The sequence below is a fragment of the Cuculus canorus genome, chromosome Z (assembly GCF_017976375.1).
Source record: "Cuculus canorus isolate bCucCan1 chromosome Z, bCucCan1.pri, whole genome shotgun sequence".
Taxonomy (NCBI): Eukaryota; Metazoa; Chordata; class Aves; order Cuculiformes; family Cuculidae; genus Cuculus; species Cuculus canorus.
The window spans coordinates 18,899,525-18,915,522 of record NC_071441.1 but is presented as its reverse complement, the minus strand read 5'-3'; the positions used below and the strand labels follow the sequence as shown (position 1 = coordinate 18,915,522).

Below are 15,998 nucleotides of genomic sequence, written 5' to 3'. Positions count from 1 at the left end.
TAAAAAGGGTAGAAAAGATGACCCCAGGAACTACCGAGCTATCAGCCTCACCTCTGTGCCGGGGAACAGATCTTCCTAGAAGCTATGCTAAAGCACATGGAGGATGGGGAGGTGATTTGAGACAGTCGGCATGACTTCACCAAGGGCAAGTCCCGCCTGATCAACCTAGTGGCTTTCTATGATGGGGTAACCACATCAACAGACATGGGAAAAGCAATGGATGTGACCTATCTGGACTTCCCTAAAACATCTGTCATGGTCCTCCACAACATCCTTCACTCTAAATTGGAGAGATATAGATTTGATGGGTGGACTGTTCAGTGGATAAGGAATTGTTTGGATGGTTGCATTCAGGGAGTAGTGGTCAGTGTCTCGAAGTCCAGTACTGGGAACAGTGCTGTTTGTTATTTTCATTGATGATACAGACAGCGAGATCCAGTGCACCCTCAACAAGTTTCCAAATGACACCAAGCTGAGTGGTGCAGTTGCCACACTGGAAGGATGAGATGTCATCCAGAGGAGCCTGGACAAGCTCGAGAAGTAGGCCTGTGAGAACCTCATGAGGTTCAACAAGGCCAAGTAGAAGGTTCTACACCTGAGTCGGGGCAATGTGCAGTTTCAATAAAGGATGGGGGGATGATGTGATTAAGCCCTGCAGAGAATGACTGGGGGAGCTGATTGATGAGAAGCTCAACATAAGTCGGCAATATGTGCTCACAGCCCAGAAGGCCAACAAGGTTAAACAAAGGAGCATTTTCTCCACCACTATATAGTAAAATTGTTCTCTGTTTCACTCTCTCCAACCTCCATATTAGTTTTTATGCACCTTTAGATGCTGCACCTCAGTGTCTGAACTAAACTGACAAATCTAACAGAGGCAAAACTGAGGCCCAAAAAACATTGGCATCAGTGCTAAGAAATCTATCCTTATCACAGAAATTAGTACAGGTCTATCTTCTAAAGCGGGAAGACAATTTTTTTTCCCCTTCAACTGGAGAAAGAGACTACAGAACCTTGGGGACATGGTGGAATATATTTGCAAGATCTTGATTTGATTCACCATCAAGATAACTTCATGAAAACTCTCAGGTCCATCTGCCAAACACAGACCAACGCGGTCATTACATTTGCTACAACTTTGTAAGCCTCTAAATACCCTATCCTCATGGTCTCTTAGAATGAATCCCAGGCGAAGCTTCTGCTGAACTCATTACATGGACTTATCTGCCTAATGCCTTCGTACTACACAAGAGCAACTCCACAAACTTACACCTTAGTCAAGTTTTGTCACGTCTAAACAAGTCTCAAGGAACAATGGGGCTTAAATCCAGAACTTTGTGAAACTAGCATATACAGCATATACAGCAAAATACCAATTCACAGCATGCAATTCACTCAGTACAAGACATTCAATAGCAGAGAAAAGAGTGACAGACCATTCCCAAATGCGAAGTCATTAAAACCAGATCTAAAACCAGTGTAGCAATCAAAGGACAAAACCCACAAAAATACAAGAAGTTTGGTGAAAATTAAATGTACGGTCAGATTTAAGAGCTTCATACTTGTGACACTCACGAGAAAAGAAAGATTTGGAATTATGAGCCTTTCGTTTCAATTTATTTGCACCTGAAATGCAAATTTGCACTTGGAAAACTAAAAAAATAAATCCAGCCTTATACCACTGACAGCCTATGGAATGACACCATACATGTGTTTGTGCACATGTGCATGAGGAATAAAAAGACTATAACTTTAATATGTGAAGTTTATTGGAATTATTTTATTCATAAATTCAACCTACTTTTGCAATGGAAAACACACTCACAAAATGCATTCTTGAATTATTACATTTTACTACAGGTCTCAGCACTTGTTCATGTTAAACTCCAGGTAAATAACAATTCAAAGGCATTCTCAGATATAAACTTTTTTTAAAAAGTTTATTTATTTCAAATATACCACCCTGTCATTTAGTCACGTCATTTCCTAAATGATTATGAAAAGCATTAACCACATATACACAAGCAGTTATACTGCATTTATTTAATAGAAAATTTTCCACCCGCAACATTATTAATCTGTTTTGAAGCACTGCATCACAAAGTAATTCAAGCTACTTCCAGGCCCTGATGTGATTTAACCAAGCTACACCTCAGCTCAATAAAAGAAGACTTCCAGGTAAAGGATAGTACACGCTCATATTATTCGAAAAAAGATGGCAGTCACTTGATTACAATCTCAGTTTCAAAACCATTTCAACAGGAACAGCTTTGCAGCCAGGTGCTAATTACTTCTGAAAGAACAGACATTAGCATTTCAGTTAAAATCCCACCATTTTCATCAGGTTTGAATTATTAAAAATTTTATTGCATTAAGTTGAATTTTACTCCTTCATTAGGAAAACTGTTATGTATATACTTACCGCAGGCTTTACAGGCAACAATGCAAATCTCTTCTGCAACATATTCTCCAGCAGGAAATTGAAGGTAATCCCCTCCTGTCTTCCCAGGAGAATGATAAAGGTACACTTGAAGCAATGGTTCTGTCTGCTTGGGTGCACTGGCATTCCCATGGATGTCACCATTCTGGTGGACAGTAGAAGTGTCTGTACCTTCCATGTTTGTCATGGTCAGACAGGCCATTCTTCGTTTTGGTTCTGTTCCAAGTATTTGCCTAAAAGAAATTTAAGAAGTACTTCTTAACTAAGTGTATTTGGTTTTGTTTGGAATACTATTTAATGACTGTACTGTTCTGACACAGGGAAAACACTGACAGCTGAGGTCAGGAAAAAGGCTTAAAAGGTTTACTAAAAGTTGAGTTGCTCTTTGATTTATTACATGGCCCCAGTCTGAAAAATAACAGATGCTGTGACAGAAAAAAACAGATATTCACTGGGAGTCCAACTAGAGGATTTATTATCTCTCATCAGATTTTACACAGTGTGTGCTCACCTGTCCACCTAGTTAAACCTGAAAGCCAACATGACTCCTTCACTGACACCCATGCAACTCACCATATTCCCAGTTTAGATGCAAAGATTGCACTGAGAACCTACAATACAAACCAACTAGCTAGGTAACAAACTCGCACTAATTAACAGAAATTTAAGAGTAGCACCTCACAGCTGAGTTTTAGTCATGCGCAGACACTTAAAGAAAACATGTGCTAACTGAAATGAGACTCTAAGTAAGCAGACTTGTTTGTATCTATGAATAGAGGACTTCCAAGACCTCTGCCTTTCACACCAGTAACTGAAGTCTATTCATAACACATTCAAGCTAAAAATCCTCTCAGATAAATGTAATAATCAAAAGGAGACTAATAATTCAAGACATAGCCACAGGCATATTTGATAATGTAAAAAAAAAAAAGGTTTTTTTAAGAAGTGAGGTTGATAGCATATTTCAAAAATCAGCTAAAGAAATTCTTTGGTCTTGTGTAACTCCATTATAGTTTTAATGAGTATAATACATGCTTATGATAAAGCTTTGGCCACAGTCTAGAAGGCTTGCTTTTGTTAAAACAAGTACCTACTACCTGGTTTTCAGCATTTCATATTTTGAAAATGCAGAATGGGTCTAAACAAGACATCAGTTACAAAGACTTGATTTTTTTGGAATCATAAAGTGGTTTGGGTGACAGTAGGGTCTCCCCAGAGCCTTCTCTCCTCCAGGCTAAATAACTGCAACTCTCTCAGCCTTGCCTCATAAGAGAGGCATTCCACCCCTCCAATAATTTTTGTAGCCCTCCTCTGCACTCACCCTAACCATTTCACTTATTACTTGTGCTGGGCAGCCCAGAGCTGGATGTAGGATTTCAGGTGTGGACTCACAACAGCAGAGTAGAGACAGAGCCTCACATCCTTTGATCCGCTGGCCATGCTTATTTTTATGCAATATGACTGTCTATCTGGGCTGCAAGCTCATACTGCCAGCTCAGGCCTCCTTTTTCATCTACAAATATCCCCAAGCCTTCCTTGGCAGGTCTGCTCTCAACTACATCATCCCCAATCCTGTACTGACACCAGGGACCACTCCAACCCAGGTACAGGACCTTGCACTTGGCCTTGCTGAACCTCATGGGATTCATATGGCCCTAGTTCTCGAGCATGTCAAGGTCCTTCTGGCTGGCATCCCATCCTGCTAACACATCAGCTCAACCACTCAGCTTGGTGTCATCTGCAGACTTTGAGCATACATTCAATCCCACTGTCTATGTATCTATGAAGACACCGGGTAGTTTATAAAGGTATTTAACATGAAAATGTTACTGTTTGCTTAAAAATATGTTTATTGCTTTGCATAGCCAGATGGGTGTTACATCCTTAAACTGCAACTCTCAACAGCTTTCCTTTTATTAAACTATGTTGCCAGCTGGAAAAAAAAAAAAAGGCTCAGCAACTTAAACACAGAAAACATTAACTTGATGAGCTATGAGACAGACAAAAGTATTCAATTACATATAAAGGACAATAAAACTAAGCTACCATATTCTGAGGGAAATTAAAAAAGAAAAAAGGTACCACCACCAAAAGAAAAGCACATAATTTTATTTCTCAAACTAAGCAATACAAATAGTCACCATATCACAGACATATAAATCTGAATTTCTAGGTGCAAGTGTCACACACAACATTCCTTGGGCCTTGATCTAGAGGGGAATATGGATTCCCTATGTCTCATTCACAGACCCAACCACCTATAAATGAGAAGATCTGTGCCTTCAGCTGCAAAGGCAGCACCTGGCTAACAAGTAAGTGTTCAAGCCAGGAAAAAAATGCATTTTTCTTAACCCATGAAGGAATTCATGTTTCTTAAAAGAAAATAACCACATTACTAGAAATATCATATTTAAAAGATTTCTCACTAAGTCTGTCAACCATATGCAAGATACAATGTTTGTGCTCTACCACCTGATATTACAAAACATTCATAGCTTTAATCTCCAGAAGCAGCTTTATTTAATTATCACAGTTATTTTTCTAAATTACTCTAGTATTAATCCTCTGTGGAATACAAACCTTCAAATGAACTGATGTATCCTTTTATATCTTGTTCAGTTGGTATTATGCCTATCCAACAACTAATGGAAATACCATTTATAGAGTTAACTAAAAACCTAGTCAATTTTAAAAGTGAACAAAATAGACATGCTTGTACCTACCTCTCTTTCATGAGGTACGTGTTTGCAAAAACACATTTGCCATTTCAAAGAATTCTCATTATTCCCTCCTGGTTTCTGTACAGAAGAATACATGAACCAAGAAGGGAACCTTGCTTAATCTTAACTAAGAATGTGAAATATCAATGAATTGCAGTAAAAAATGCAAAGTAAATACTGTAACAGAATACTCTGCTTTTTTTCTTGTACTGATTTCAAAGCTTAGGTGCAACAATGTGAAAAATCTCCTGAGATTTTTCAGTATATACACGTACACATTTGTGTCATCAGTTCAACTTAAATAATTTTCATGTTTCAATTTGTCTTTTATGTCAAAGTGCTGATGAAACAGACAGGTGAAAGCAAGAAATATACTAAATCAGTTTCTCCAATGAAAAATATAAAACACATCTTCCTGCCTTTTTTCCTATACATTCAAGTAAAACAGTTCTATAGACACATCTTTATATGTGCAGTAATTGAAACACAGTCACCAGTCATGGGTGGCGTGCAAGAGCTTAGCATTAACAAAATTGCTTTCACCCGTATTCTTTCATGTAAAAGTCTCCAATTGGACACACTTGCTTTTCCCTTCTTTGCTCCATCCAAAGACCATTGTATCAGCACAACAGAAACATTAAGCATGGCAAAAAATTAATCACTGCTCATCCAGAATATTTAAATTATAAACTAATCTTCTGAGTGTCGTAAAAGTTAGGCATTTAGAGACTAAACATACATTAACCTACCTGTTTGCAGAACATAATTTGAGTACTATTTTCTGGGTTATACAGAACAGGTATTTCTATCATACTGTAACTCAGAAGAATTTCTGTGTTTGTGTAAAAAATGTAAGTGTTCACATAAAGAACTCCCCTAGCTGTATAAAAGGATTTAATATAGCCAGAAGAGGACTTCTGAAGGCAAGTTACTCACAGTACCACACAGCTATTTGTTTCTCAAAAAGGTGTCATGTACCACGTCCACACCCATTTGAAAGTGGACATCTGAACATAATCAAGGCAGGGAAAGTGAAAAATGACCGTCCATTTATACACTTAATGAGAATATCTAACAAAATCTGGATGGAATGTAAACATTTTGAGTTGGAGATCAAAATTACTAAAGATAAAAGATCATATCCTGATGCTGACAAACAGAAAATCTGATCCAATAGGATTATTTTAATGTTTCTAATCCAGATAATATTTCAAGTTCCAGATCCTAAGTGATGAGATTAATCATTCCCCATATTGATCTAATGACAAGCATCAGAATCTACAACGCAACATGTTTACACGCAATTTTCTCTTGCTGTCCACACCTCCAATGCACCTAACTGAGGATTAATTTCACTAGCAAGATGGGCTGCACTAATTAATATGGTTCTTTTTACATCAACCAAGAAGTAGTTAATTAATGAGATTGAAAACCACCACTTATGCAAGAAATTTCACTAAAATGTTGAGGATACAGAAAATCTTCATGATTTAATAACATGCAGCATTCAAAGCTCCATTCAGAACAACATTTTTTTCATCTTATGGACAACTTGAGCTACAGGCTCTACTAGTTTTTGTGACATCTAAACACTCTTCTTGAAAATAATCTCCCTTAACATCAGCTTATATATTTGTTTTTTTTTTCTTGTAGGTTTCTAGGCAAATTCTCAGAGGTAGGATTTTAAACAATACCACTTCAGACCCACAACTTTGGAGGTTCAAAAATCAGAGCACTCTCTCACTACAGCTAAATCCCTGACTGTTAATTACCTTTTATCACTTGAGAAATCTCTGCATGAAACATGAGTGATGAAGCTCTTTACGTACGCTCATTGTAAGTCACCCACTTGCTGCTGATATCCACGTGAGATCAGACAATGCAGGCGCATAAGCAGTGATGGAACATAACTTATCTGCAATAAAAACACAATGTTAACAAACGTTGATAACTGCGAACAACACATAATACATGACTATTTAAGAATTCACATCTGTGTTTAGGTTCCGATAGAGTGATCCACTCCTATCTCATTTGCCCAAACTCCTGTCTTCTTTGCCAAGACCTTCTAGAACTTAGTAAAATACAAAGTTTAAAAAAAAAAAACCCAAAACATTTTTAAACATACATTTTTGGTACCGAGATTGCTCCTCAGTTCTAGCAAGAAACTAGTATATGAAACAGGTGACACAAAGTATAATTACCAATATTTTTTTTGTACTCACTATTACAGAAAGAAAAGAGAAATGAAAAAAGAAAAATAATTACGGAGACATGGTATGCTTATTTCATGCAGTAACACTCACATAGCCAGAACAATTCTATTTTACAACTGACAACAGCCACTCATTTCGAACTGATGTTGAAGTTAATACTGAGTGTCCTGTAGCAGAAAGGACAAGAGCACCCCACCCTTGCTCACTTTGCACTACATTTCTGTGGCTGCCAGAAACACCATTTGAGAGCTCTTAAGCACAACAGCAGCTTCCTGCCACAGTGATAATGATAAACGCGCCGTTGTGACCCTCCCAACATAGGAAACCGCTTGATAGAGAAGTAAAAATGAATTTTAAAACTGAATAGAGACGAAAAAATTACAATGGAAGTTCAAAGGGGGCAGAATTCAGAATGGGAGAACTCTGCAAGTTTTACATTTAATGACTATTCAGACAGGTATCTCCCTGAACAGGTAAGAGGTGAAGGAAATCAACACTATTTCCTCAACACCATGTGCTGCGTTTACTGAGTCTATTATCAATACCCCAAGGAACCCATCTCACTGAGCAGCAAATTCAGGTTCTCTCCTCACCAAAGTCAGACTCTTATGGCAATGATTAGTGTTTCTCCCCTTGTAATACTGGCTTTAGAGATAAGCAGTTTTGCCTTGTTTGGACAGCTATGTATCTGCTATGTACCCCCAGCGATTCTCCTTCAAACGCTCTTTGGCCAGCCAATTAAGATCTGACCCAAAGTCCAGTACAGTCAATAGAACTTTTCCAGACCTGTATTAAAGCACCAGAGGGGAAGAGGGTATATATTATTTGGGGCAGATCAGTTTATCACTGACCTACTGAGCACACATTTCATGTGCAATGGTCTGAGAGCACCAGCTTCAAACAAAGCACAGAATCGCCACCTGCTCATGCAGGTTTCAGACCAAGAAGCACTGCTCGGTATTCGAAACTATTTTCTATTCTAAAAGTACTGTTCCATGTTCAGAAACACTTTGCATTCATTATTTCTAGGTGGGGTCCTGACTTTCAGCAAAACAGCATGAAGATTTACCTGATTGTAGCTAACTGCAGTTTTCTCATAAACCCCAGATCAATTGCATAACACCATTAGCTATATGAGACAGCTGATGCTGAACTGATGGGACAAACAAGGTGAAACTAAGAACCCAAGTGCTTCTACTCTTTGCCTAACAAAGCCTAGCAGAACAAGAGTTGCAACATTTCGAATAAACTCAGTAAAACAGCAGCTTGCATTTCAAATGCAAAAATTGGATAAAGCAGCCAAATACCAAGTCTATCCTTCTCATGACAAGAAGAACAATTGATTGCTTATAAAAAGCGCACCTCATAGGTCGGCTCTAGACAAAAAGCAAGGAAATTCGGAGATGAAAACCTCTGGGCTGAAAAGGTCAGGCTGGTTAAAGTAATATATTTCTCTATACATTTTTTCTCTGTTTTCTTTTTTTTTAAGAGAGTCAAATGCTTTTTCTTCTGCCAACATTTACAGACACACCTGTTTATAGAATCTGCATCAATACTTTATAGAATATAAAAACAGTTTACATACTTCCAGGACGAGTAAGTCTCATTTGACATAACTTGTTCTTTCAGCTGCAGAGTTACAAAGAATGTTACCTACATTCCTGGCTGTACCAACCTGTAGCTGCACCTGACAGTGCACTGTCTTGCAGCAATCTAGTTCCCCATTTACTTTTCCCCTTCTATTTGTTCTAGTCTACACCAGCCTACATTTCTGGCAGCTGCAGAGATTTAAATTCAATTCTAAAATAAACTTCGGGTCTAATTAAACTCAGTCAACATAAATTAGTCAGTCATGTCCAAGTTGCTATTATCTGCAAAGAACATGATACCAAATCTGTTGTGCATAGGACATTCCACAACCTGAAAAAGTCACTTTTCAGCAAGCCTTCAGACTTCCTATAACTATAATTAGTGTTTATTATGCCTGTGTCACTGAGTACCTTGAATATTCAACTCACTACAAAGAGGAGCACAAAACATCAGAATAGAATTTTCTATTCACAAATAAGAAGAACCTTGAAGAAATAGGTTTTTCCCAATAACTCAACATGCTTATTGTCAATACACTAGGACATCTTGTGTAAACTGAAGATGATGAAAACGTGCACATTTTCTATTTGCTCATACACACATTCTTCTTTCAAGGAATGTGAATAAGCATAGCAAACATCAATCACAGAATCCATCTGAAGTAATGGGTAAGCAAGTGATTAAGACTGTAGGTAAGAGATCAGAAGTATCTCTACAAAAAGTCCTAATAGGTCTTGCATTAGTCAGTAGTAATGGGAGAACATCGGTCAGTTCTCAAGATTGTCATGTCTGTTGTTACAAGACCACCAAAATAAACTTTTTACCTCTAAAACCAAAATTAGACTAAGAAGAAAAGTTAGTCAGTTTGCTAATTCTAATTGTTTTGGTTAGTTTGGTTGGTTGGTTTACACTTGATAGGTATACTTAATATTTAATTATAATCTCCACAGCTCAACCAAATATACAGACAAATGGAGCACAACAAAACTTTCTCATAATACGTACCCAGCATAGCCTGCTATGCTATGAAAACATTAAAATTGTAAAAAGATAACTGCATACAATATACAGTATTCCTCGCATGTATCATCTCACGTGTTTTGTGTATTCAGGTTTGTTTTGGTGGGTTTTTTTTAAACAGAAAAGTGTAGTAAATTCAAGAAACCAAAAGCATGCGTTACTTCGACAGGCAAGAAGGTATTGTATTTTTAAAACATCAAATAAGCAGAAATGCCACTGTTCGTTAATGGACCAACAAGTGATTCTGAAGTTTTAGTCAGTCAGAACACACTATACTAGCTAGTATTTCATAAAAAGTTCACAGCAACAGACTAACATCTTTCCACTACGTTGTCTTGAGAAAACATTCTTCTGACTAATTTTATTAAAGTACTCAATAATATCTTTAAAAATACTAAGCAATCTGGAAATCTAAGAAAGTTTTTCCATTGCTTAGGCAACAGATGTCAATTTTACACATGCTCCGTTTTAAACGCATCATCCTGCTTAAGAAAATCCCATTGTCTTTTCCCAGGTAATATTTGTTATGATTTTTAAAATAGCTTTCACAAAAATATAAAATATACTCTTAAAGCATATTTAAGGATCATTTGTAGAGAAAGAGTATGTCTCAGTTTTCATGGTCTTTTCCTAACACACTCTGCCTAGCGTGGGTTCTAAAAGTTGCCCTGCCGCAAGGTAAAGCCACTGACAAAAGAAAACAACTGCTCATACAAAAAACGACTGCAAAACTTAAGTGATTCCAAAGGAAATTTCCTGTTTCATCAGCTGTACATTAAAATCATTTTTAATACATCAAAATTTGAATGCACATTGTAACAAGCAGATGCAGAAGTGAGACAACAGACTAACTTATCAATGACAAAACCTATGCTAAAAAAAGTGGAAAAGCAAAGATAACATTGGCTTACAGTTTTCACTTGGCAAACCACTGCTTGTATCAGCAGTTCAGCAAGAGTCCATGAACTTCTGCACAAGGAAAGAGTAAAGATGCTGGCCTGATTGGCTTGCATGACACACAAAGACTACGCGGATAGAAGCTGTTAGCATGAGGATCTCAATCTTTCCATTCTAATTAGGAATTTTTAGAGAAAAATAAATCAGGACTTCTAAATTCCTACAACAGAATGAAGCTCTTGCTCTGGCTTTTCTCAGCAAGAAAGTTACCTGGGGGTGCTGTTGGAAAGGCAGAGTGAACACTACATATTACAAGACTCAGTTGCACAGTAAACTGCCAAGCAGCTGAGTTACCAGAAAAGCAATCAAATCAGAGCTGCCCACAAGCAACAGCTCTACTTAGGTTCCATCAGAACTTTGGCAAAAGTTGGTCCCTATATGCGAAGCATTTAATTTCACCATACTGATAAATTTCAGCAGAAGACTATTTCATCAGAAAATTTCCAAGCAATTGAAATGGTTGCCCAATTGTTTTGGCAAAGATTATCTGCCAAGACAGTGGCATCTGAGGATCCTTAGTCCATTCAGAGCCACCATTAACTGCACAGCTTTATATCCACAGAGGACATAGGAAAAATCACCTTAATAGGTCAGAAAGATGAAGTATGTGAAAAATGTCATGATTCCCTTTACATATCTCTCTCAAATTCTTTTAAAGGGATGCTACAAAAGATGACAACAGCAGAGTTAGGACAAAGTGATATTTTCACAACTATGCCACACCATATTAGACTTTGTTTCATGAACTGTAGCGAAAACTGAATTCTGTTTAATAGCTCAGACCATGAAATAAGGGTTAATTAGAAAAGTATAAGTCTTCCTTAGTTGAGTCTTTGATTTTTCACGAAAAGATACAAAAAATGAATTGTCAATGCTCCTGTGTGCAAGGGCAAATTAACTCAAAGTAAAACTCAAAGTAAAAACACTTCTAGGAATTGCTTGCTACTAGCATCATTCTGTCTGGTGGCTTCTGGTTTGAAAAAACGGAGAACCACTATCCTATACTGAACAATGAAGGTACTGGCTTCTACAAGAAAACAAATACCAGTGAACTACTAAGAAATCATGAGACAACACAAAAAGGTTAAAAAAAACCCAGCATTTCAAAGTGGAAAAACCTTTCCAACGCACCACTGAAACAAAGAAGTATTTCGCTATTAAAATGTATTTTTGTTGAAAACACTCTCTAGGGGAAAAACCCTTCATGGACCTCTAGAGAATACATATGACAGTTGTCGCTATACTCATGGGTTAGTACATATATTGAAAGTGTAAACAAATACAAGAAGTACAATAACAGCAGAGTAGTCTGTCAAATCGCTTAGCTTTCTTAAACATTGCAAGATTGAGATAGTGGGCAGGCGATGCTGGAAAGCACTTTTGAAGCAAGCAAGCTATTCTTTTCCAAATGCAATTCCCAGTGTCACAACTGAAGTGGGACTTGTCATAACATGAACCAACAGTTGTTGCTATAGTACTGCCAAAGAATAGCATCAACAGTTACCAAACAGATGCCATTTTAGCAGATGCTGTCAAGAACCAAGCAGGCTACACTGAGCTATCAGAAGTCATACGCATTTTATGTTACAGTCTAAGAGTACAGAATGGTGGCAGAGCAGACCACACCAGCCATAAAGCAATGGAAAAGGTTTCCAAACTGTTAGTCAGCCTCCAAAGACCTGTGCTTTACCCTCTGACAGGCAAGGATTTCACAGGTAAATGTCTGCTCTCAACAGCTTAACTGTGGAAGAAAGAGAACAGCGAAGACCCACCACTTGTCATAGTTTGTTACTTCGTAAGTGTCAGACCTTTGACAAAGTTCTTTATCGTCTGCAATCATGGGAATGCTCTGGAGCTCCAGTCTATCGAAAAAAGGTATCTTCTAGGTAAATAATGCAACAGTTTCATCAAGCTAGTTATATCCTAGTAAAAAAATGCAAGGTTCTCTTTCCTCACAGAAGATGAAGGGTTTCTCATAGCAAACATTTCTGTGAGGAAAACCAGTCGTAACACTTCCCAGTTACCCAGCTTATCTCTGTTAGGATAAATTACCCAGCTTGTGGTTGTTCAGGAAGCTTTTCGCTAAGACCTAGATTTGAAAAATTTAAACCCTCTTGGACTTTCCTTCTGAACTATGTCATCTCCATTTTTTTGCCCTCTTATCTCACTTCCCCAGTCTGGCAACTTCCCTCCTCAGAGGTTAGTAAACTACTGCCTCTACAGTAACCTGTCATATGTGTTTACACTATGTGGAGAAAGTCACGAAAGCTGAAGAGCTAGAATTTTCTTCCTGTGAACCAGGAGAAGATTACGTGGCAAGGGGGAAGGGCAGTGACACTACCAGTCCCTTGTAGGCAAACAGGACGTACACAGAAGGAAGAAGAGGCAAAGTAAAGAGAAAGAGTGTCAAAACAATGTTTAAAAACCCCTCTTTCTCCTCTGTGGGTTAAGTCACTCTTCTTTTTGGGTTATTTCGTTCTAACACAGCTTGAATTTAGTAGCGCTAAAATATGGGGGGGGGGCGGAATTAATCAAGTAGAGAAAGATCCTGATTACCAGTCAAGTATCAGAATAAGAAATAAGCTTGGAAGAAACTGTTACTGAAACCTCAAAGAGAGATTAAAGAAATTTACATCCCCTTACCTACAGTGAGAAATAATCCCACAGAACAGCTGCCTTGTTGCTACACTGTTCTAGTTGAAAAGGCGCCTCCAGTCTCAACAACCAGAACATCATGACTGAGACTGCTCTTCTGTCATACTTCTAAATCTCTACCTTTAGAGATTAAAAGTAAACTGCTACACTTTACCACATAGGTTAAAGTACTATGGACAATATAATCCCAACCTCAGCCACCTTTTCTGCCTACAAAAAGAAAAAAAAAAAAAAAAAAAGAAAGAGAGGTCCACTACATTCTTCACAATATTGTATTTATAAGGTGTTGCCCCTGCTGCTCCCACTTCTGCGGGTTTTTCGGTTTCTTTCCTCTCCTAGTTTTAGCCACCTGACAAAAGCAAAGGGTAAACTGGTCTTAGACAAGAACATTGCGTAACGCGCTGCATGATAAAACGTGCATGACCTTGTTTCCTGTAACATTTTTCAGTGAAAAATGTGAGGGGGGAGGGGAAGACTAGAATATCTGAGACAGTCTCGTAAAAAATGTGAAAACATCTGGAGGAATGAAGTTATCCCCTTACTTCTATCTCAGTTTTCACACTCTCTGACAAGAATCTGAAGACACGTGCTTTAACAAATTAGCCCTTTGCCGAAATAACTGTCAGCATGTAAACAGCATAACATTTAAGTCAGAGTGAATCAGCAATCTTTACCGAACAGCTAAGACCAACAGATGCCAGTGTCTTCTCTGGACTCTCCAGAAAGAAGCTCTTCATCTTCAGCTTACCCTAGTCTTTCAGCTTTAATTTAGAAACTATGTACCAATAAGGCCAGACGTAATGCAGCTGCAAGCGCAAATTGCCTCCTTAAGGTGAGGGGGTTTCTTAGGGGATTTTGGTGTTGTTTCCCCACCACCACCTTCGGAAAAGTGCTTCAAGTTTTGTAGAGGAAACAAAACAGGCCCTTTACAATGACACATCAGTTACAGAAATGCGGAACACTAATATAATTTAGAAGCACTTAACTCTGAATTACCTTTTAAGTCCATACAATGCAAACTATATGTAATCTATGTCTTCTATTTTTATTTTCCTTCGCTGTTGCAGGAGCCGCTAAAAGCCCAGGCAAGATTAGAGCCCTCAGCTCTAAAACAGCTGATAAAAAATCTGCCTGAAAAAAACCCCACCACCAAAACACAAAAAGTCCACAAAACCACTAGACCTTCTCTTCCTTGCCCCCCCAACTCAGAACCCACACAAGTTTCACAAGGCTACAAGTGGGCACTGTGCAGAAACTTAAGTCACTTTAAAAAATCCTTATAGAATCAAGGCCTTGTCATACCACGTGATACCACAAAACACAAAAAAGACCCTCTAATTCTGTGAGACAGTGCCACAGAAATATTTCAAGTCAAGTGATTTCTGTAAGCTAAAGTTTAATTAAATACTCTAAAAAACAGAATTGTAAAAATGCATTCACAAGCCTATCAAATAACGATTTAGAGTTCAATTGTTATTCTTCGATAGAAGGGCTGAAATACTTTTACAAGAAGGAATGCATTCTTGTTTTAAACCCTATTTTAATCCTTCATATTGTTGAATAATTTATGTTGACATTTTATCTTCATAATTCAGGAAAATGTACTTGCTTGATTGTTTACTTTATGCTTCCTTAATCGTCAATGGCCTGAGAGCTCTCCACTTGTTCCCTATCTGAAATACCAGCCAGCTTCTGCAAAGATACAGCACTACATGCTTTGCCAAGATCACGTTATCTCTATAAACGCAGATTGTCAGGAAAAAAAAAAAAATGGAAGTAAAAAACCCCAAGACTCTGAAAGTAAACAAAGGTTCGTCATAAAATATGCCATTAGTGGACGCTCTGTAAAACTATAATGAAAATAACAAAGAAAAAGAAAGCATTAGTTAAAACAACCACATCTTCATAATCTGACATTTCAAATATTCTGTGTGCTCTTGTACATTAAAAAAAAAAAAAGAAGAGAGAAAGACTGGTGCTTCCTTCCACCCCAAAGAGTCAAACAATCATCATGTATGTCCAGTATTTACCGAACCATTTTGAGTAGGATTACACAACTCAGTTCTGTTCTTTACTTTTGAAGAAAAAGAAAATAGTCCCAATTATAGTACACTTACAAAAAGCTTCCCATATTCATACTGCATATCTCCTCAAGTTCTGAAATAAGAATGACACAACTTTTCTCATGATTCTTGATATTATATCCTGAAAAAGTGTAAGGAAATCGCAAAAGGCATGAGCATGAGAATTGTGCCTCAGCAGATCGAAAAGATCTAGCTGACTATCTGACATGGATTCAAGAAAAAAAAGCGTAATGGGAAAGCAAATAATGATTTAAAGAGCGGATACAATGGCTGTAGAATAAATACTGATTTGAAATACATTTTGTCTCTCTCTCAG

The 15,998-nt window shown here is 37.7% G+C and overlaps 1 protein-coding gene across 9 annotated transcripts in view; it reads right to left on the bottom strand.

Annotated features, from left to right (window-relative positions):
* The window catches only part of JAK2 (Janus kinase 2), a 94,682-nt gene that overhangs the window by 48,133 nt on the left and 30,551 nt on the right, over nucleotides 1–15,998 (bottom strand). For 7 of the 9 annotated variants that reach the window (XM_054055150.1, XM_054055149.1, XM_054055148.1 and 4 more), the window contains 2 exons: nucleotides 6,933–7,075; nucleotides 2,423–2,673 (listed from right to left, as the gene is read on the bottom strand). In XM_054055150.1, the coding sequence (XP_053911125.1) occupies nucleotides 2,423–2,642 (220 nt within the window). In that variant the 5' untranslated portion in view covers nucleotides 2,643–2,673; nucleotides 6,933–7,075. Of the gene's footprint in view, nucleotides 1–2,422; nucleotides 2,674–5,163; nucleotides 6,679–6,932; nucleotides 7,076–12,751; nucleotides 12,935–15,998 lie in introns of those variants that run through there. The other 2 variants (XM_054055151.1, XM_054055146.1) reach the window with 2 other exon arrangements.